This window comes from Miniopterus schreibersii (assembly GCF_964146895.1).
Source record: "Miniopterus schreibersii genome assembly, chromosome: 7".
NCBI classification, from domain to species: Eukaryota; Metazoa; Chordata; class Mammalia; order Chiroptera; family Miniopteridae; genus Miniopterus; species Miniopterus schreibersii.
Genome location: NC_138108.1, coordinates 475,416 through 497,480, shown reverse-complemented (window position 1 = coordinate 497,480; position 22,065 = coordinate 475,416). Strand labels below are relative to the sequence as shown.

At 58.0% G+C, this 22,065-nt stretch overlaps 2 protein-coding genes across 10 annotated transcripts in view; one reads left to right on the top strand and one right to left on the bottom strand.

The window, feature by feature from the left end:
- Positions 1 to 13,833, top strand: part of SNED1 (sushi, nidogen and EGF like domains 1) — a gene marked incomplete at its 5' end in the record, with an annotated part of 42,347 nt that extends 28,514 nt beyond the window's left edge. For 2 of the 8 annotated variants that reach the window (XM_081142217.1, XM_081142210.1), the window contains 14 exons: positions 148 to 261; positions 1,146 to 1,259; positions 1,686 to 1,982; positions 3,197 to 3,380; positions 3,972 to 4,084; positions 4,710 to 4,991; positions 6,079 to 6,223; positions 6,313 to 6,398; positions 6,953 to 7,045; positions 7,728 to 7,844; positions 8,248 to 8,335; positions 11,470 to 11,553; positions 12,334 to 12,371; positions 12,948 to 13,036. In XM_081142217.1, the coding sequence (XP_080998343.1) occupies positions 148 to 261; positions 1,146 to 1,259; positions 1,686 to 1,982; positions 3,197 to 3,380; positions 3,972 to 4,084; positions 4,710 to 4,991; positions 6,079 to 6,223; positions 6,313 to 6,398; positions 6,953 to 7,045; positions 7,728 to 7,844; positions 8,248 to 8,335; positions 11,470 to 11,553; positions 12,334 to 12,370 (1,754 nt within the window). In that variant the 3' untranslated portion in view covers position 12,371; positions 12,948 to 13,036. Of the gene's footprint in view, positions 1 to 147; positions 262 to 1,145; positions 1,260 to 1,685; positions 1,983 to 3,196; positions 3,381 to 3,971; positions 4,085 to 4,709; positions 4,992 to 6,078; positions 6,224 to 6,312; positions 6,399 to 6,952; positions 7,046 to 7,727; positions 7,845 to 8,247; positions 8,336 to 11,469; positions 11,554 to 12,333; positions 12,372 to 12,916; positions 13,037 to 13,747 lie in introns of those variants that run through there. The other 6 variants (XM_081142212.1, XM_081142213.1, XM_081142211.1 and 3 more) reach the window with 6 other exon arrangements.
- On the bottom strand, positions 12,977 to 22,011 carry MTERF4 (mitochondrial transcription termination factor 4). Of its 2 annotated transcripts, none has more exons than XM_081142227.1 (4): positions 21,856 to 22,011; positions 20,312 to 20,810; positions 18,528 to 18,712; positions 12,977 to 17,914 (listed from the first exon to the last, which is right to left on the bottom strand). In XM_081142227.1, the coding sequence occupies exons 1-4, from the start codon at positions 21,874 to 21,876 to the stop codon at positions 17,543 to 17,545; spliced, it is 1,077 nt and encodes a 358-aa protein (XP_080998353.1). In that variant the 5' UTR covers positions 21,877 to 22,011; the 3' UTR covers positions 12,977 to 17,542. The 2 variants fall into 2 exon arrangements, with proteins under 2 accessions (XP_080998353.1, XP_080998354.1); XM_081142228.1 differs by lacking the exon at positions 21,856 to 22,011 and adding an exon at positions 21,343 to 21,625 and having other exon boundaries at positions 12,984 to 17,914.
- Between the last annotated feature and the right edge of the window lie 54 nt (positions 22,012 to 22,065).

Here is a 22,065-nt window from a genome sequence, read left to right as displayed (position 1 = left end):
AGGATGAGAGACTTCCACCCCACGGCTTGCCCACACGCCCCTGCCCGACCGCTCTCCTTGCCGCCCCTTCCCTTCTTCCCGCTGTCCTCTCCTCCCTCCCCCAGACACCCCCCTGCCGCTCGGGCCCACTCTCTGGGTGTTCTCCAGAGGTGGACGCCTGCGACTCCAGCCCCTGCCAGCATGGAGGCCGGTGTGAGAACGGTGGCGGGGCCTACCTGTGCGTCTGCCCAGAGGGCTTCTTCGGCTACCACTGTGAGACAGGTGCGGGCACGGCCCCGATGCTCCTTGGGAGACTTCCACGCTCCCCCACCTCCCCTGCTGTCCCTGGATGGCCAAGCTCATTGCAGCCCAGGGCCCGGGAACCCCCATTCCTAAATCTGGAATGGTCTCCCCATGGGACATGCTCCTCCCAGATGAGGCCCTCCATGGCCCCTGACGGTGGTGCCCAGCACGTCCTGCCCTCTGGGTTGTCTCACCTGCACGTCCTCCACTTGCTGGTCACACCATCCTCCTAGAACAGGTGTGTCCTAGGGGGGCTGACCTGCCTTGTGGGCATGTCCCCAGCCCGCACTGAGTCTGGCTGGCAGCACTCAGCTGTGCAGAGTGGACGGGTTTCCAGGGACAAGTCCTGTGACAGGGCTGCAGGCACAGGAGCCTGCCTGGGGACAAGCACAGTGGGGACTGTTGGGGAACAGACCTGGGGCAGGCGGAGGCCGGGGCAGGCGGAGGCCGGGGCAGGGTCGTGGCTGTGACAGTGACAGTGACCAGGGGCTTGCTGCTTGTTTGCAAGTGTTTCCTGGGGCCGTGCTGGGAACCTGTGGGCCCTGCCCTGGCTGCAGAGCTCGAGTCCACAGGGCAGAGGGAGGCCATGGAGGGGCCAGCGCTGCACTCACCCACAATAAGCCACTGCCTACCAGGGCACCTTGGTGGCTGGATGACCTGGCTCAGTCAGAAGGCCACCTACCTGGCCTCTGGCGAGCCCTGCACCCCCATTCTAGAATGTTCCCTCTCCCACGCCCATCTCCCAAAAGCTGCCTGATGGTGCCACCCACCTCCACCCACACAGGAACTATCAAGTCCCCCAGGAGCAAGGCCCAGGCCTGGTGACGCCCCACAGCTCAATGCTGCTTTCCTCCCTCCCCCAGTGAGTGATCCCTGCTTCTCCAGCCCCTGCGGGGGCCGTGGCTACTGCCTGGCCAGCAACGGGTCCCACAGTTGTACCTGCAAAGTGGGCTACACGGGCAAGGACTGCGCCAAAGGTGAGGCATGAGGGCACCAGCGTGAGGTGGTGAGGCCTCAGTCTCCTCCCTCAGTAGACACCCCAAAGAGCAGGCCTCGGGCCGCGGCTCCCCACCGCCCAGGCAGAGCGTCTGAACAGCTGCTCACCCAGGATCTACCTGGGAAGCAGGTGGCATAAATGCGGTCACGTGCGTGCACGGGACCCTTCAGGAGCTTAAGTGCGGTCACCCGCGTGCACAAACCCATCCCGGGAGCAATGGCCAGAGACCAAAATGAAAAGGCGTCCCCTCCGGGTACCAGGAGTGGCCTCCTCGCCAGCAGTGCCCACATCCGTCCCAGGGTAGCCAGGCCCTAGAGCCACCAGGCTGGGCACTGCTTGGGGTCCGGGGCTTCCACGGCCGACAGCTGACCACCCCGTTCCCTTGTTTTTGACCGAAACTCTGAAGAGCTCTTCCCACCAACGGCCCTCAAGGTGGACCGAGTGGAGGAGAGCGGGGTCACCATCTCCTGGCGCCCACCCGAGGGCCAGGCCGCCAGGCAGATGCTGGACGGGTACGCAGTCACCTACGCGTCCTCTGACGGCTCCTTCCGCCGCACGGACTTCGTGGACCAGAGCCGCTCCACCCACCAGCTCCGGGCCCTGGCGGCTGGCAGAGCCTACAACATTTCCGTCTTCTCGGTCAAGCGCCACGCCAACAACAGGAACGACATCAGCAGGCCCGTGGCGCTGCTCACCCGCACGCGTGAGTTCACCGGCACTGTCCGCCCCAGACCCGGGCCAGGCAGAGACAGGCTGACAGATGAAACGGGCAGGACTAGGGAGCGAGGCTGGGGGAGGAGTGCAAGGGCGGGTGCTGGAGGAGTATGGGGGTGCCCAGGGGAACCAGCCCAAGTGTGGGTAGCTGGGGGGCAGGCCAGGTGTCAGGCGGCCACCCCGATGTGGCTATAGAGGGGGCAGCAACTAGGAGGGGCAGCGACCAATGTGGGCAGCAGGGAAGACTGTTGTGGGGAAAGGGCAGTGGGACAGACAAGTGGGCGGGGGCCCCTAGGGATGGTGGAGAGCACTGGGGGTGCAGCCTGGGAAGGGGTGCTGGGGGCTGGAGGGAAGAAGTGGACTGGGGGTGGGGTGGCCCTGGGCAGTGCTGAGCTCCCACCACCCCAGGTGCTGGGAGGCAAGGTCCCAGGGAAGGAGGAAGAAGGCACCCCGGGGCCCTGTGCCAGCCCTTGCCAGGCGCTGACGTGAGGACACTGAGGGCCAAGTGAGGGACGGACAGGGAGTGAGGACAGGCGTGCTGTGGGGAGGACAGCAGAGGCTGCGAGGACGCCCCAGGCCAGCGGGTCAGTGTCTGGCAGCTTGGGAGCCCTGGGGGTCCGAGGTAGGAGAGGGACCACCTTGAGCTTGGCTTTAGGAAGAAGCCCTGTCGAGACTCCTGGAGAGGCGTCTGCCCAGGAAAGGCATCTGGGAGGAAGATGGCCTCCCCTTCCCATCAGAATGGGGTCTCTACCAGGACACTGGGGGGAGGAGGGACCACTGCCCACTGGGCTGGGGCGCTGCAGCACCTGGCCCCTTCTCCGGGTCTCACAGGACTCTCCTGGCTTCTATTGCCAACAGGCCCCAGCACCACCCAGACAGTCACACCAGTACGACCAAAACAGCCAGAGAAAAGACAAGGGGGGGCCAGGATCAGCAGAGGAGGGACCCCGCTCCCCCCCCCCCCCCCCCGGCCTCTAGCAGAGCTGGCTGGCCCTTAGCAGCCCCTCCAAGGCAGGAGCCTGGGCGTGTCCACCCTCCTGTGGCTAAGGGATGCAGTCAGCAACCCGGGCTGGCCGCTGCCTTACTCAGACGCCTCTTCGTGACCCCCCAGCACCCTTCCTGAGCTGCATCTGCTGTTTCAAGACCCCTGCCTTCCCAGGGGTGAGGGGGTGCTGACAGGCTGAGCAACCCTTTGTCTCCCAGGACCCCGCCCTGTCGAGGGCCTTGAGGTCACCAACGTGACGGCCAGCGCCATCTCCGTGCGGTGGGCTCTACACAGGATACGTCACGGCACCGTCACTGGTGTCCGTGTGTCCATCCGCCACCCTGAAGCCCAAGAGGACCAGTCCACCGATGTTGACAAGAGTGTGGACACATTCACGTTCGGGTAGGAGTGCGGCCGGCCTCCCTCCCTCTTCCCAGCTCCCCTGGGGTTGCCTGCGGGCCCCACCCGCCTGTTGGGTGGGTGTGTGCCTCCTGTGTCCACCCGGCACCTGGTGGTCCGCACAGGCACAGCCGCTCGCAGCCCAGCTCACTCCTGCCCCTGCCTCCTCACAGGGTCGAAGGGCCCCAAGAGCAGGGACACCCTAAACCTCGGGGGGCTCTGTCTCCTGCACAAGGAGTGAGACACACTGGCCCCCGGAGTCGAGCCAGTCACGCCGGCCCCTATGAGGGAAAAACGCACAAATGACATGTTCAAACCTTAAACCAGGCGTGTAAACTCCTTAAGCCCAATTATCACAAACTAACAACAAAACTGCAAAGTGAGTAAAATTCAAATGACCATTCAAAATAGCTGATGGAAATAACCACTGTAGTGGCCACACTGCGTCTCAGACTCCAGGCCCCTGGGGTCAGGTCCACGTGGAACCCGTGGTAGTTCTGACCCGGCTCAGGCAGGTGGGCAGCACCCCGGAGGAGCCGCAGTCTGGCAGCAGAGCCGGACACAGCCCGAGGCCGTCCTGTCCTCTCCCCGCAGGGCCCTGCTTCCTGGGAGGAGGTACACGGTCCGGGTGACCGCCCTCAGTGGGCTCGGCGCACAGGAGCGTCTGACCGAGAGCCTGGCCTCAGCTCCTCTGCACGTGTGGACACGTGAGTACCTGGCGTGGCCGCTCACGGCGAACAGGGCCTTCTGGAAGCTAGAACCCCCTCCCGCCCACTGGTCCTCTCCACAGGGTCCTGAGCACAGGGCCAGAGGAGCATCGGGCAGGGAGCCCATGCTGTCAGCTCCGCTGAGCTCCACGGGGTCTCATGGGGAGCAGATGGGTCCTCACGGCCCCTCCCTCCCCCAGCGGGTGGGCAGAGCAAGCACCGAGCACCTGCTGTCAGCAGTGAACCTGTGAACAAGGTGGAGGGGGGACAGGTGGCTTGGTGGGAGGGAAGGTGTGAGCAGGGCCTGGCCAGGTGGGACCCACTCCCCTTACCTACGTTCCAGGGCAAGGGGTGTGTGGCCATGCTCAGGGGGGTCGGAAGTGCCACATAGGAGGGGACACTGACGGTGACCAGGCTTAGTGGGGGTGGCTCTCAGGGCAGGAGGAGGGTGCTGCAGACCCCCCCCCCACCCCATCCCCCTTCAGGACCACGGCATCATCTACAGTAACTACATCTGGCTTCCAATGTGGCTTCTGCAATCCATGTCAGGTCTTTAAACTGTGTCCTGGGCACAAGACCCCATCAGCCCCCTTTACCTTCCTCCCCCGCTCTGTGCCTCTCCCAGGGCCTCTGCCGCCAGCAAACCTGACCGCCACCCGAGTCACGGCCACCTCTGCCCACGTGGTCTGGGATGCGCCCGCCCCAGGCACCTCGCTGGAGGCGTATGTCATCAACGTGACCACCAGCCAGAGCACCAAGAGCCGCTACATCCCCAACGGGAGGCTGGTGTCCTACACTGTGCGGGACTTGTTGCCCGGGCGGCGGTACCAGCTCTCGGTGACAGCCGTGCAGGGCACGGAGGGCGACCAGCTGCACGGGGAGCCCGCGCACCTGTACATCATCACCTGTGCGTGCAGGGCTGCAGGGGGGGCGGGCACTGGGGCTAGGCAGGCGCCCTGCACCCCTGGACCCTCACCCGGTGCAGCCACTCTGTCCGAGGGACATCAGACAGCATAGAAACAGGGCTGTGCTGACGGGGAGAGTTCATGTGAAAAGCGGTGGGAGGAAGGGTTCGTGGACAGTGGGTGCTTGGTCAGCACGGTTCAGTTTGGACAAGCAGCATTTTGCTTTTCACCTCTGTGGACCCCAGACGGGCTGAGCAGTAAATAGAGAGCATCACCCGAAAACAGGCGCCAAGAGCAAGCAGCGGGAGGACCCCAGCAAAGCAGGGGCCCAGGGAGGGGACCTGCAGCCAGGCCAACCCCTGAGGGGCCGCTGGACAGGAGCAGGAGAAAGAAAGGCCAGGACAGCCATAGGCACGGTGGCCGGGGAGAGGGAGGAATGGAAGCCAGAGTGGATGGACACGGGAAACAGCTCGGGAGCACGGAGGCCCCTACGGGCCACACTAAGAACATGGGCCTGCCACCAAGCGCAGGGAGGCCCCCGGGTGCCACCCGGTTCTGCACGGCCACGCGCACCTTAGAGCTCAGGGGGTGCTGTGGAAGAGGGCGCGTCAGCACGCAGCCTGCTCAGAGTCAGACCCAGCTCAGCTCCGGGTGCACCGGCCGGGCACCAGGCGGCTGGGACCCCTCCACGTGCCGGCCAGGGGGCGAGGGGTTTACAGGGAAGGACAGGGGCTGGAGCACATGGACAGGTGACAAGGACTCACAGGAAAGCCACACCGTCACTCTCAGGGCAAGTGTGGGGTCCAGGGGAGTCCAGCTGGGTCAAGAACCTGGGCCCAGGGTGGGGGCTAGAACCAGCCCCCTCCACACAGCCAGGCGGGCAGTGTCCGCGTCCCAGCAGGAAAGCTGCAGCGGCTCCTCAGGTGGGAAGCGGGGCTCAGGGCTTCTCAGGAACCAAAGCAGCCATTCAACCCCCAGGACAGTCAGGGCCCTTCAGAAGTTCTCTCTGAGCAGCGGGGCAGGACGGGGGCAAAAGGAAGCCCCAGACCTGCCTTATGTGCCCCCCACCCTGTCACCTGCTGCCTGCAGCCCCAAGGGACGGCACCGACAGACGCTGGCACCGGGAAGGGCTCCACCCACGGGTGCTCAGAAACAGACCAGTCCCCGGGCGCCTGCCAGAGCTGCGTCTACTCAATGATCGTGGGGCTCCTGAAATGCCCACCCAGGCCCCCAGGTACACACCCCTGCCGTCGGCCCCCTCAGGGTCACCGGGCGTGGCCTCAGGCTTAGAGCTCCACAGGGTGACCCCAGTGACTCTCCCGGCAGGTTTTCGGAGCTCATGGACGGCAGAGGACGAGTGAGTGCCAAGTTTGGCGGCTCACCAGGCAAATCGGTCACCGTGAGGTCACGTGAGTACTAGGCCAACCCTAGTGGCCTCTCTGCCATTCACCCAGCCCCCAGTACAGGAGGGACGAGGCCCCTAACCCTGAGCTCAAAGATGACACCCAGTGCCTGACGTGGGTCTGGATGGTGCCATGGCCCTGGCCTCAGGTCAGCAGGAATTGCTCACTCTGTCCCGGTCAGAGGAGCCTTCCTGATGCAGCCATGTGGGCTGAGGGTACAAGTTGTTGGCAAGAGGCTCAGCCCTGCCTTGGGCCACTGGTGACCTTCACCAAGAAGCTTTGGCCAGGGTAGGGGTGGAAGCCGGGTCCCTGCAGAGGGTCAGCAGGAGGTGAGGGGTAGGCCCCCCCTGGAGAAAAGCGGGTCCTACTGGAGACAGTGGTGGAGCCCACGGGGTCTGTGCCCAAGTTGGGGAGCCAGCAGTGAGCAGGCATCCTGCTCCTGCCACACGGGACCGCCCCACACCCTGAGAGAGAGGCAGCTCAGGAAGGCAGCCGGGGACAGTCCTGGGCGTAAGGCCACAGGCAGTGTGGTCAGCACTGCTTGTCCTGGTTTCTCCTAGAACCCACGGCTCTGGTGCAGCTGGAGGACACCCCCAAGCAGGTCAGCCTGGCCCTGCAGCACCCTGAACGTGACGGTGACAAGGATGTGGGAAGTAAGTCAGCAGGCATGGACATCAGGGCTGAGCCCCTGGAGTGGGAACAGGATTGAGGCTCCCCCGGGAAAGCCAGACGCCCCACCCAAGAAAGGCGGCACTGGCACCCCCTCCTTTTACAGGCCAACTACCCAGATCTGCCTGAAATGTACAACCCCCCCTCCTGTCCCCACCCCCAAATCTGGCACACACACACGCCCAAGAGGAGCGCTGGGCAGAGGGCAGGATTTGGGGAGGGGCCACACTGAGTGTGGCCCAGTTGGAGCACTGCCTGGCTGATCCAGACCCAAGCTTGCAAGCAGGCCAGCAGCGCCCCTGCTGAACCAGGCTACCCAGGGCTGAGACTGTCCCCAGCAGGGTCCTCCATCTGGAGAGAAGGTGGGGGGGGGGGGCAGGGCAGAGCTGGGAGTCTCTCCTGAGGCCACCAGTGCCCGACCTTAATCTAAGTGGTGACTGGAGGCTCCTCTGCCACGGAGGGCTCAGCATGGAGGGTCCCAGCAGGACCGCTGTTTGAACCCTAGACCTCAGGTAATGGGTCAGAGCCGGGCATCTCTGGCCCCGAAACAGGCCCACCCCCAGAGCACAGCGGAAGGAGTTGGGGAAGCAGGAGGCAGCCGCGTGGCAATGCCAGCAGGCCTTCCTCTGGGGTCCTGGGGACTAACTGCTCCTGGCCTGTTTGCAGACACCCCTGGGAACTGCACAGAAAACCCCTGTCAGAATGGAGGCACCTGCATGCCAGGCGCGGACACCCACAGCTGTGACTGCAGCCCGGGGTTCAAAGGCAGGCGCTGTGAGCTCGGTGAGTCGGGGCCACCCAGGCCTGGCCTCAAGACACCTGCACAGCAGGCTGTGACGAGACTGTGGGGCCCAGGGCGGGTGTGCCACAGGGACCTGAAACCATGAGGTGCCCAGGCAGGGAGTCACCGCCTAGCACGTGGCTGACAGGTGCTGCCTGGATGAGAGGGGCCTGGGGACAGCCACCCACAGTGGGGGGAGGGGTGAAGGGGCCAAACGTGGTGAGAAAGAAAAGGGCCCCAGGCCTCCCTCAGAAGACTTGGGCTGAGGCCAAGGTGGGTGGACAGTGAGCCCTGAGGGGAAGCTGCCTGCGGGCTCCAAGCCTGGGTGCGGCCCCCCAAGGGTGTGGGAGACGGCAGCCCGGGCCTGAGCTCCTCCTGAGCCACGGGCTCTCCTGTGCTCTGCAGCCTGTAAGAAGCTGCCCCAGCCCTGCACACGCCTATTCTCAGAGACCAAGTCCCTGCCGGTCTGGGAAGGAGGCGTCTGTCACCACGTGTAAGTTTCAACTTCCCACCCCTGACCTCCCGAAGGGCTTCCACAGTCCAGCTCACCCAAAGGGGCTTATGATGTCCCTGCCGTGTGACATTAGGAAACTGAGGCAGAAAGGCTGAATGTGTCTGAGTGTGCAGCTGGGAGCAGAGGCACGAGAGGCCTGGAACCCCGACCCCCTGGCTCCCGACCCCTCGGGCAGCATCAGGGCCCCTCCCTGGATGGCAGGGTCCTCTCTGCCACAGAGCCCCCAGAAAACTAAACAGCAGCCGTGAGGGCTGGAGTCTTGGTCCTGCCACTAAGTGAGGATGTGGCCCTGGGCAGATCACTCGTGCCTCAGTGTCCCCGTCTGAAACGGGCTCTGGAGGAGAGTTCGCCTTGCTCACCTCTGAGGACCTTTCTTGCTAACGCTGTGACTCAGCCCCTCACAATGTGTTCAGTCAGCAAATACGTCCGAGCACGTCTGCGAGCCGGGCCCAGCTTTAACCTCGGCACACGCGGTGATCAGGACAGGCCCGAGTCCAGAGGGAGACCGCCACCCACAGGGAGCACGGGTGTGTGACAGGAGGTTCCAGACTGCACTGGGACCTGGGGCTCTGCATTGATGGGCCCTCTGGTCTTGGGTTCCGGGCAATAGCAGCCAGCAGCTCCGGGCCTGACTAGGCGAGCCCCCCGCCTGCCAGAAGCTCTCCGCCGTCCTCGGTGGGGGCTGCTTTACATCCAGCCTCACAGCCCTGGTTTTCACTGCAGGGCCCAGACCACATTTAATGACCATGTATGTGGCTGGACTGAGTGCACCACGTCGCCTGTCTGTCCCGTCCGCCCTGTTGCCTTCTCTGTCCTGCCCGCTTCCCTAGTTTCTGAAGGTTCTACTTTACCTCTCCTGCTGGCTCACTGGTGATACTTATTTGGTTTGATTTCTTAGTGGATCTTGGGTTGGCAGTATGCTCATCACAGGTCCCTTTCCTAAAGGGAAGGCCCCGCGACAGCGAGTTCCATGCCCGCTGTCTGACTACCGCCGTCAGACTTGTGCCTCCACACGTGCTCTGAGCTGCACAAGGTTGTTTTCCTCTCAACAGTGTCTTTCAAAACGTTGAGAGTAAAGTCTTTGTATTCCCCTGCGCGCCCGCCATCTCGGGCGCTCACCCCTACAGCGCAGGCCTGCGGGTGGTGAGCTCTCGCCACCGGTCTGGAAAAGCTTTCACGTCACCTCCACTTCTGAAGGCTGTGGTTACTAAACAGAGAGCTCTTGGTTGACAGTGTCTCCTTTCAGGAGAGGAGGTGGGTTGGCCTTTTGTCCTTTGCTTGCCCGGTTTCAGGGACTGCGAAGTGTGTCCCCACCCCCACGGCTGTTTCTCTCTTCATTGCTGGTTCTGGGAAACTACCTCTGACATGCTCGGTGTGTCTGTGCGTTTACTCTCTGGGCTTTTAGCTTTCGTCACACTGGGGAAATTTTGGCCGTTATTTCTTTAAAGCTCGTTTCCTGTCCCTCCACTTCCCTCCTTCTGGGATCCGCTCAGGCACATGCTCGGCTGACGCTGTCCCACAGGCCACTGGGACTCCTTCCTTCCTTCCCTCCTCCGTCAATCCCACGGACCTGTTCTCCTGCAGTGTCTAACTTACCACTAATCCCGTTGGCAAAATTTCCGTTCTGGAAGCTCCACGTAGCCTGAGAACCTCCATCCCTCCGTTTACGTTTTCCTTTAGATCATTGACCACGCGGAACAAATTCACAGTAGTTTTAAGGTTCTTTCTGCTGTTTCTGTCATTGCTCTCATGTCTCAGTGTTTTTCTATTGTTATTTTTTTGTCTGTTTATGAGTTTCTAGATTCTTTGCATAATTTTTTGAATGTCTTGTAATTTTTGCTGGATGCTAGATGTTGTAGATTTCACTGCGTGCTGGATTTTTAATTTTTTTTTATTATTTTCAAGAATGTTGGTTTTTTTCCTGCAAGACAGTTATTAGGGTTTGATCCTTTTGAGGCACCTTTGTTCTGGGATTAATTCCGCCCCATGTCTAGGGCCTAGCCTTTCCGGGGTTTCTCTTCCTATGGAATGGCCTCTTACTAATCAGATCTCTCCACTCTGGCTCTCAGAACTTTCACCTCCTCGGTAGTTGTTCTTGCGCAGCCTCATGGGGTTTCACCCTGTGAACACACAGCTTACCTTTCAAGGGGGCCCCTCTCCAGATCTCTGGGGCTCTTCTCTGCATGTCTCCCCCTCTCCGGTGCTCTGCCCCACAAAGTCCAGCCACCTCTGCCTTCCCAACTCCAATCTGTCTCCTCACCTCGGTGTGGCCACTGCTCGGATCCCCCACCCGAAATGCAGTTCAAAAAGTGCCTCCAGAATGAATTCCAGGGCAACCAGGGGCTCATCTCCTCCGTTTCCCTTCTCTCGGGGATCACAGTCTTGCTCTGTTTGGTTTCTGGAAAAAGTTACTTCTTACATTCTGTCCAGTTCTCCGGTTGCTACACTGGGAGGTAGTTCAGCTGTTACTCCCCGATGCCCAGCAGTCTTCCCAGACGCCTTACGTCCCGCTGGCTCTCCCAGGCTGAGCGCGTGAGCTGGAGCTGTACCCATCAAACTCCCTGGGTCTCTCTCTCTCTGAACAGCTGTGATGTCGGAGTTTTAAAAAGAACCCAAACACTCCTGTTCATTACCATCCACAAACCTGGGAGAGGTAGTATGAATAATTCCCGTTTCACACAAAACAGGCTTAGGTGTCAAGACGGGCTCACAGTGGACAAGTTAGCAGGCAGGAGGCAGGGTGTGAAGTCAGCTCTCTCACTCCACGCCACCCACATCAACACCTGCGTCTCCGAGGTTCTCGCACTTCGTGGCCTGCCCGTCGACAGAAGTGGCTGTAGCATCTCAAGGCCCCAGGGCCAACTGGCCGGCTCTTTTTCTCTCAGTGTCATGTGACTTTGTCAGCACTTCTCAAAATGTACACTTAAAATGGGTGTGTCTTATTTCACGTAAATTATGCCTTGGTAAAGTTAATTTTAAAAGTTGCAGTACATCCCTATTAAGAAAACAATGGCCTTTTACCTGCACGGCTACCTGGCACCATGCAGCCCGGGTGAAGCTGCTGGGCACCATTCTGCTCCAGTCCCTGGCTTGACAGAGCTTTCCTGTGACAGGTACAAACGAGTCTACAAGGTGCACCAGGACATCTGCTTCAAAGAGAGCTGTGAGAGCACAAACATCAAGAAAGCCCCAAGCAGGTGCGTCTTGGGAGGAGGCCGGGCTTGTCCTGCTGCGGCTCACAGGGCCACGGGCAAGGGTGGCCACAGACCTGGGGCTGAGCGAGGCGATATGCTTGCCCAGATGTGCACGCGCACACACTCAGGCGGGAGCAGCTGGGCATGGTGGGGGTGCGGGAGGTCAGAGGTGGGGCCGGGGGGTCACAGAGTGGGTATGAGGCCCGACTCTGGTCATGCATGTGCATCAGCATCTGGTCTCAAGCTGGGAAGCGTGAGTGTTAGGACAGGCCCAAGGACGTAACTGCACATACAGCAAATCTCGGTTTACTTTCTATCCCGACGCCCAGGTTCTTTCCCTAAAGGGCTCAAGGCAGCCGCGAGAATTACTGTATAAGTACTGAGTACAAACATGCTTTCAGAAGAGCCGAGTCTGAGCCCCAGGCACAGTCTTCAGGCCCCCCAGTCACCACACACTGGGTCTGTGTCCAGGAAAAGCCGGGTGACAGTTCACCAAGGCTGCTGCTGGTGCGAGAGTGTCCGTGTCTCCCCCAGTAGCTCTGTCCGCCCACACACCACCTTCATGCCACATGAACCACCAGCCAGCGTTTCCGCGTCAGTCCAGGGGGGCGGGCGGCACACAGACCAAAGCGCTACCTTCGGCATCGGGCGCACTGGTGGCGTCCCCACGCTGGGATGTGTGTAAGCTTAGGAAACGGGGTGGCAGCAGGCGGCTGGGTGGAGGGAGCCACAGGGTCACAGGCCCAGTTTCCTTTCATAAGCCACCTTCTCTGTTTCTTTCAGGAAACAAAATAACAGTCCAACACTGAAGACAGCGTAGGGTAGGTACTAGGCACGTTCCCGGGCCGGCGGAGCTCTGTTAGGAAAGCCCCGACCAGGCGTCAGACTCCCTGGGGGAGCCGGGGGAGGAAAGAGCGCACAGGCCGCCCAGCAGGCAGACCTGCGGTGGGCAGTCTGCAGGGTGACAAGGCCTCTGCCCTCGGCGGGGGAACCGCTCTGTCTCAAGGGAACCAAGAAGCAGGGTGGGTGACACGGGGATGCTAGGGACTTAAGGGGGTGCTTTCTAGACCCCGTGAAGAGCCATCTACTGAAGGAAAACACGGGGTGTGGGGCCTTGGTCACAACTTTTGGGAGGTCCCAAAGGCTCTGTCGCTGGGAGAGTCCTAAGCACCCAGAAACCCTGAGATGAAAGCAGCTTCCTGACTCAGTTTCACCCAGCATTTCCCAAGCCCCTTGGGAACTCAGCCCCGTCTGGGCCCACCTGCCCACACGTAAGTGGCCCAGGTCTTCACAGTCACTTGGAAGACACCGAGCTTCCCACTGATGTCGCCAGGCAGCCTCGGCAGCTCTGCTCTCATTCCACCAGTGAGCCTAACAGTCCATCCCCTGTGCGGCAGGAGAGGGAGGCGCCTGGGTACACACAGCTTCACACAGGCCATGGTTGTGACACGGCTGAGGGATGTTATCAGAGACCACCAACAGCCAGCAGCAGAAGGGCCTTGCAGCTGGTGGTGACCAGGCAGCAATCGCAGGCGGGAAGCACCAAGAGAACCATGGCCTCGGAGAGCCATCCCTTCAGATGTGAGGCCACTCAAGGAATCACCCCCACCTCACGCTCCAAAGACACGCGCATCCAAAGCACGCTACGAGCCCTGCAAGCAATCAGCACTGGGATCAAGAACCCACAAACATGGATTGGGTTTAAATACTTATAATGCAGCCAGTCACCTGAAAGAATGAAAAATTTTTTAAAAAGTTGCTCAAGCCCATTTCTATAAAACAAATCAGAAACCCTCCCCTAATCATCGAGAACTGGCTTCTAAAACACTAAATTCCTGACACAAAGGAAACACCGACAGGCAGGGCACAGAAACACACAGCCAGCCACCCCAAGACCACCACAAAAAAAACGCATTTCCACCCAGAGCAATGGGCAGCATGCCAGCAAGGAAAGGTCCAGGGCATTGCTGAGGGGGAGCAGCCTGTGATGCTGCCCAAAGGTCCCTCCCCCTCAGGACACAGTCAGACCTGTCCCACCCTGTGTGCTGCCACATGAGAGCGCACAGGCCTCACAGTTTTGATGCGGCAGACGGACGGCCTGGGGCAGCGAGTCCAGACACTAAGAGAAACAAGCAGCTGCCGTCTCAAAGAGGAAAGGGTACCACCTCCTGATGCCCATTTTGTTCTTTCTTCAAAGGACTCTGGCCGTTCTTGCTACACTCCACCAACCTCACGAGTTTCTAAAGCCCAGGAAGATGAAGTCTAATTTGGACTGACAAGGACACCCTGAGCGACAGGGTCCTGGCTGGAATCTGTCCCTTCTGTGGCTTCCCTCCTCCAGCTTCTAGAAGGCAGAAGGCCTGGCGGGCCCGGTCAGGGAGGTCCTCGGGACGGACACCAAGTCCCACCGAGCTGGAACCCAGACCCCGTTTCCTCCGTGGCAACCTGTGCCTCTGAGGAGCAGCGACCGAGGAGGGGGAGCCCTGGATGAGCAAGGCCTTAGCAGAGCCTCAGCAACATCCAGAAACCAGTGCCAGGTTATAAATCAGAGAAAGAATTCTCCCTTTGAGACCCAACAGCCAAACTGAGAAGGAGCTGCCAGGCGTGGAGGGTGGGGCCGGGAGGTGGGGAAGAGACTGACAGGGCACAGGGAAGCAGGCTCACCTCCCAGCACATCATTTGCTGAGGGAGGTGAGGGCTCATGATCCATCACCCGACCAGGTTTTGAGAGACAGCGTTCACAGTGACGGAGTTTAGACCCTTTCAGTACCACTTCTTCCGTGAAGGGTGAGGCAGGAGGTATCTTTGGCTTTGTGAACCAAATGGTCTCCGTGGCAATGGCCCAGCCCTGCCCTCAAGCGCACACAGCCATCGGTGTACCTGACCTGGTGAGGCTATTTCCAATAAAACTTGATTTACAAAAACGGGCCACATCCCCTGGGCCACACAGGCTAACCCCACCGAGGCTCCGGCCTGATGCAGAGAAAGCCACCCCGGATAAGTCACACCACAGCACCAAAGACCCTCCGGAGTGTCATGGAAGCCTCACGCAAGCCCCACTTGGAGATGAGCCTGGCAGCAGCCGGGCTCCTCCGTACAGGTCTCAGTAATGAAGATGTACATCCGGGGCGGGCGAGGCCAGAGGATGTTTAAGATCCTCTTAGTCCATGACTCAGGCAACACTGTTTCAGGCCACCAGGCAGCACACACCATCTCCACACCCAACAGCGCTCCAGCAGATGGCATCATCGCCACACCTTCTGAACAGCTCTCCTCCCTGCAAGTGAGGTTGTGACCAGCCAGCCCACTTCTACCTGCTGGGCACTTCAGCAGCCAACCTGAGTCAGGCCTGCAGCCGCAGGAAGAAACCTTCCTCTCATCTTTATAAAACATTTTTAGAGAGTTAAAGAGTATATTTTGTACTTCCTACTTTTATCAAAGTCATGTGCATATGTCTGTGTATTAGATGACTTGTCATTTTCAGAAAGGTTAAGTCACTTCACGATGTCTCTACTACACTCCAGAACGTCCATCTCAGGGCCACCGAGGGCATGGCTGCACTCCGTGGAAGGGCTCCAACCCCGGGTGGAATGAGAACCACAACCACAGACGCGTGCCGACTCCTGCTGCAGCACTGCGCTGTCACTATGCACCCAGTAAGCTACGGAACCACCAGCAAGTGACAAGAGCAAGTGGCATCACTGGAAAAGCAGATGAAACTTTCTACGGTCACGTTAATGACCTCGAGCCCCTCGGCCACGAGGCAGACGTGAACGTGCTCCAGGTTTCAGCTCAGAAGCATCTGTTTCTACGAGAAAGTCTACTGAATCCGGAGGTTGTGCTGTGTGGCCTTACGATAAACCCATTCTGATGCTGTACAAATTAAGTATCTAGTAAGAAGACTTCCTGATGCTAAAGGGAATTATAAAGCCTTAAAACATTCCAAACGAGCTTCCACATGGCTCCTTCGTAAAACTCTTCCTTGAAAATACTCAACGTCCATCCAAGGAAATCAGTAATAATGGATCAGGAAACTATCAGGGCATAAACATTTATTTTCTGTCAAAATGACGGGAGCAACCTTGAGTTGCAGAGCTAGCCACCTGCTCACGGCTGGGTGGCCTGACCATGCAATCAGGCATAGATTTGGGATTTAGGTTTCCTCTGTCCCGACTGAACACAAGAACCACACTGTAGGCTCCAGGGAACATGCCGGCCACGTGGACACCACAAAATGGAGAGTAAATGAAAACACTGGGACATAGTGAAATGTCTTCCTTTTCAATAATTTTGTCTGTGGCCAGAAAGGCAGTTAAGACAAAAATGTCCCCTTCCCCCCCTGCAAGCGGCTGTCAGAGGAAATGAAGCCGCTCTGCCACCAGGGAGCCCAGCAGGCAAGGGCGACTCCATGTTACCGACTCCCAGCACCTTCCCTTGGCTAGACTGCCTGCTTCCTGCTGGCCAACCAGGGCTACGGATGTCTGGCCCACCTGTGTGGAGTTCCCTAAGCTGCTTGTTCTGCACGCAGTATCCCTTTCTCTGCAATCCACTGGAGCTGGGAGAAAGCAAAAGCATGACTGTTTTGAGTCAGCGCTGAAACCCCCCAGAAAACAGAGCTCAAGTCTGCCAACTGCATTCCAGTGTGGGGAAAGAAACTCTAAAAATCAGCAATTTACTATCCTTTTAAACAAAAGAAATAACAAACATAAACCATTTCAAACCTGGGGTTCTCATGAGCAGACGGTCACATTAGAGCCATGTCTTCACTTCGGCCCATGACACTTGGGCTGGTCACTCTGTATGGACAGTCCTGTGCAACACAGGGCATTTGACAGCAGCCCTGGCCTCAATCCACTGGGCCCCAACTGCTCTTTCTCCTGGTCCTAACAACCAAAAATGTCTCCAGATGTTCCCTGGGTCAGGATGGCCCCAGGTGAGAACAAGACCTGACAGTATTCTCATATGGTCTGCAGAAAGGAGCTGGGAGCCTCACAGTTCTAGGTGCTGCCAGCCTGAACTCTGGTCACATCACCAGAATTGCCCTCTGCAGCATCAGCCCAAGAAAGGGGTGCCCAGAACTTCCTAGGACAACCCACTCTCCCCCATCAGAGCTCATGCCATCAGGGCTGGGCCCGACTCCAACCCTTCAAATCACTGCTTGGACCCACTGGGTTCTTGAGGGGACTTCTTCCCCCTTGGTGTCATGGAGCGCTCCCTGGAATGACACCACCAGACCCTTGGCCCCACCCAGTCCCACCTGGCCCAGCCAGGTGCTCTTCTCCCCTGGCCTCAGAAGCCCCCTGTAAAAGGACGCTCCACAGCTCCTTCTGTTCTGGCTCACCCCAGGTCAGCACCACTGGCAGCTAGAGATGTCAGGCCCCAAGTGACCTGCCGGCCATTAGCGGGCACGAAAGCCAAGTTCCCTGAGCTTGGGGCCAGGGCGCACTCCTCACAGAGAATTGCCCAGTGCTGTGCTGGCAGGAGGCAGCCAAACATCACTGACCCACTTCCCCTACTCTGCTGTACACTAAATGCAACTATGAATAATATTTTTGGATTAAAAACATGAGTATTTTTGTGGAAATAAAGTGCTATGATGTACTGAAACCCCCCTGCCTTCTCATAATTGTATCTTTATCGCTAGAAGGAAATGTAAAATGACTGGAACCAGAAAGACCCTCATCCCCCACACTGTCATGGAACATCACCCACACCTATGACAGAGAAAATAAACCAAATTCCGATGCACTGAGCTCCCAATTCTAACAGCCAGGAGTGAGTCTTTATTTCCAATGGAGCAGGGCTCTCCCCGAGACCTGACAGCAAATCCAACTAGCACACCTCCTCCTTAGTCTGACCTACTTCTCAGGTGACCTATAATAAATTTCATCAAAAGACCAGTTTTGGAATGAAAAATCACCTGAGCAGATCCAAGTGAAGCTCCCGAAATCTTTGAGAGAATCAAATGTCCTTAATTGTCTCTGGGCCTTCATCACAGCTCCTCCTCCTGGTCCTCGCCCTCCTCGGCCTCGCCCTTCTCGGCCTCCTCCTCACTGGTGCTTTCGTCGCCAGACATGTGGCTCTCAGACTCCTCTTCCTCCTCCCGAGCCAGGAGCTTCTTAAAAACCTCAAACTCCTCAGCAGAAGAATGGGCTGTCCTTGCCAGAAACTCCGCTTCTGAAACCCTGAGAATGTCCTTGACAAGAGGGTTGGGAATCTGCGTCTGCCCCTTCTTGTCTGGGGTCTGGTACCGTCCCAGGCGTTCCAGGAACGTATGTCTCTGCCTGATCTTGGTGATGGAGTACTGCAGGAAGTCAGTCTTCACCACGTCCGCGTGCTTCACCCCCATCCTAAAGTAGGCATACTGGAGACACAGGCAGGTTAGGGTCTCAGGGCGGGTCCTATACTTGTCCACAGTCACTGCAAACAACTGTGCAAAAGCATTCAGGAAGGGCACCTGACCGACACAGCAGGGTATCCTCTGACACCCATGTCTGCATGGTGGCTGACAAGTTTCAAAGCGTTTTCAAATTCATATTGAGAAAAATGCAGCAGAAAATAAAAGGCACGAGGGAGAGATTTAAGTTCTACTTTTCTTCACATGGGGTAAGAAAACGAGCATGAAAACATAGGCCAAAAATTCAAAACCATCTAGGGATTTGAGCTAAGTCTGACGATTGTTACCAAAAAAACTAGGACAGCTGTCACAATCTGAAATCTACATGCAAAACAGGCTCTAAAGATAGGAAGGTTTAGCTAGTTTTAAATTAGCTATTTCAAACAGGCCCCACCTGGACTCTGAGAACGGGGTGGGGTCATTCACCATTAACACAGGGAAGCTGCAGAATCATTTTAACCTGCACAGACGAGAAAGAACCAAAACCAGGTTCTTTGGACGGGGGGGGGTGGGGGAGGTGTCCCACGCTTCTTACCCAGAGCCCGCTGCCGCTCCCCCACTCAGCCTCTGCCACTCTCACCTGGAATTTGTATTCCAGCTCACCCGAGTCCTCCCGCAGAACATACGGGCATCTGTGCAAAATCTCGGTCACTTGCTGCGCTGTGAAAAGGCACTTCTCCCTGAGCACCCTGACGATGCGGTCAATGTCCCGCTGATGCATGGTGAAAATGTCAGGGCAACAGTAAAGCACCCTCTTCAGTTTCCCTGTAGAACATAAAAAGGGCAAGTACATAACTTCAGGACATTCCAGAAAAAGGGGCTAGCAGCACCTGGCTCAAGCCAGCATTTTCAAAATGGACAAGGACACCCCCCCCACGCCAGCCTCCAAGGTCTTCCCAGCAGCACCATGGAAGTAGGGGACCAGAACAGCCCATCGCCCCACTGCCACCCTCAGACTCGACAACAACACACACACCCCTGATCCCCGGTGTCCCTGCCTCCTCCTAGCCTCCTAACTGAAAGGTGCCTACTCCATAGTCAGGCCTCCTCCTGCCTCCTCACCTAGAAAAAAATTCTCCAGGGAAGGACTGGAAAAGCCAGAGAGTAAGAGGGAATAATAGCGTCCCCCATTTGGGGGCTTTGGGCTGAGGTTCCTTCCATAATAAAGCAGTCGTGGAAGCCTGAACTCATGAAAAGGAGTTCCATGACAATAATTAATGGGGTAACAACAAGGCACAACTACAAACTCCAATGTCCAAGTTAGTGGGAAGACCACATATTTTATCCAAATAGGCGCTTTGAGTGAAAGAGGCCCTATTAACTGCGTTAGGATAAGTGCATAAACCAAAACTACCCTAGAATTGGGGCATATGGTTTTCTAAGGACAGTTGGGGGAAAATTAGCACCTGGAAACTTAAAATCACTTATTTAAGCTGTTAGTTAAACTCTTCCTAACAGCTTAGTCAGTCACTGTCTTGCTAAAATGTGTCAGGAATGAATTTCAGAAGTTTAGACTTTGTCTTTGCAGCTTAGGGCCATGCTGAGCTTACCCATTTTTAACAACAGCGGGTAAGGCACTGAGTTTAGCCTATCATATTACACGCAGTAGTCATCTGTTAAGAGAAACACAGGCTGTCTTTTGCGCACTTTCTGGACAAGGAGGCCTATTGAGATCCTCTGAAACAGTGGATCTGCCAACCTTTTCTCCCACAACATTTTACCAGTAAGAGTCAAGAATGGGAAAAAAAAATAGTGGAAGTCCTGTGGTCAAGTGGAGACACTCATAGACCCCCAGCCTCCTTCTCCAGAGGCCCATAAAGAGAGCCAATGGACTTCTAGGATCCTAGAGGCATGAAACCTGACGGGGTGGGAGTAAGGGGGTGTCTGAAGGGAACGGCCACTCCACCAGGTTCCCAGGAATCTGGGAAGATCTCATGTTCCACAGCAAGTCAAGACGCCCAGCTGGAACCCAGTCTCTACAAGAGACTCCGTAAATCTCTAGCTTCACATCACATGGACACAAAGCACTAAGACCATATCAAGTTATTTAAACGTCAAAGGTACATATACCCACTTACACAACATCACATATCAACACCTATCTGCCGAGCACGCACCACGTGCCCACCACCCTTCCAGATGCTGAGTCCCCACGGTGAACAATCCAGACAATCCCTGACTGTCACTCAACTCCCCTTCCCTCCTGCAATATCTGCTGCAGCGGTCACTCCTCTGCCTCACCTTCAAACCAAATCACACAGAAATCTCAGAACTTTCCCCCAGAAACCTCCCAAACCCATCTCACTGAGGCTATTTGTTCCCCTGCTCAGACTTGGCACTATATACACAGTCCACACGTTGTACCTTCTCCAAGTCCAAGCTTTCGCAGGTAACCAGAGCGCTTCTTCATGTGCGTTACAGGCAGTTTCAATAACTGAGGACTTTTCTGCAACACCATGCACACGGGCTCGGGGTTCACACCCAAGAGTATTAACTCTGAGATGACGCCCAGCAACTGTTGAGGGTGGGGACGTGGGTGTATACGGAGCAATTCCTGAACATGGGTGTCAGTGAAACCCATGTCCAGGAGGGAACTGATGACCTCTTCTTGCTCCAAGAACCGTCCATCTGCAGGAGCCCTTTGCTTCTCAAGGAGGCTCTGACTGAGGCTTGTCCTGCACTCTGGTTCCTGCAGGTACTTTCTGGGTTCAGCAGGGGGTAACCCTTCAAGGCCCCCTCCACTGGAGGCTGTGGTCAGTTCACGCAGCAAGGAAGCTGTTGCCCTTTTCTGTTCTCCAAGGCAAGGCGTCCGCCTAGCGATGCTGGCCCAGGCGAGGGGGATCAGGCGGTGACAATCCAAGACCTGTAAGATGTAGCACAAAAGTGAGTCACTTCCTCAGCACCCCATGTAGTGGGAACCACAGGATTAGAGAGCAGGGTCCCACACAAGCATAGCAGTTTTTATAAGACATCTGCAAAATCCTATCTGAACTTAAAAAAGCCTATAGAAGGAGGTTCACACACAAAACACAGCGCTGCGAGAGCACAGAAATCAGAGCCAAGCAAGTCTCTCTTAGCTTTCGCGCCCACAACTAAGGGGACGGGCATGGGGGACAGAGAACTATTTCAAGGCCACCTGGTAAAGTTCTGGGGAAGGGCTTTTCTTCTATCTGTTAAGGTCCAGTGCCTGGGGTCCTGCAAATTTAACTCACAATAAACAAGTTAACAAGAAGAAAACAAACAGTTTCTTAATGTTTACAGAACCTAACCAAAGAGGCAGATCCCTAGGTGGCCAAAGCTGGAACAGATAGTAACAGAGAGAGAGGGACGAGGGGAAAGGCTTCTACCGGAGAAACAAATGGGTTTTCGGGGGAACAGGGAGATAAGTCTGCCACCGTGTTTGTTTCCACAGATGCCAGTGGTCGTCTTTGTCTGTCCTCATGGCCGCGAACTCCCAGGAGAGGCTCGCGGCCGCCTCACTCCCAGGAGTTTCTGCTTTAGGGGTAAGGGGAGCGCCAACAGAGCTCCCTGCTGTGGCTGCTGAACCTCCGGGGTCCTCAGTTTAAGATAATTTCCAAGCCGACTCGGGGCGAGCAGGGTCCCGCTCCGGACACCTGGACCCCGCCAGTCTCCGGGGTCGGCGGGTGTCCCGTGGCTCGCGCACCCGCCTCCCGCCTCCCCCGCCCGCGCGGCGCTCACCGCGCACAGGCCGCCCGGCGCGCCCCCGCCGCCCGCCGCCACCCGCAGGCGCCGGCTCCCGGCTTCCCTCCCGCCCGGCCGCCAGCCCCGCTGCTGCCTCCACGGGCCGGGGGCGGCCCCCCGAAGGCTCCGGCTGCAAGGCGCCCCGGCCTGTGGAGAAACAGCGGGCGGCTCCCCCGCGAGGAGCCCGGCCCCCCGCGCGGCCTCACCCGCCAGCCGTGCGCCGCCATCGCGCGGAGACGACGCGACGACGCCTGCGCCGGAAGCGGAGCCACTTCCGGCCGCTGCAGTCCGCCGCTTCCGGCGTCCGGGGTGCCGCGCCGGCGCGCGGGAGCGCGTTCCGCCCTCGTGGGCTGCGCCCGGCTCCTGCTCTCCGAGGGCTCCGCGAGCTCGGCGGGCGAACGGCTCCCTCCCCGGGC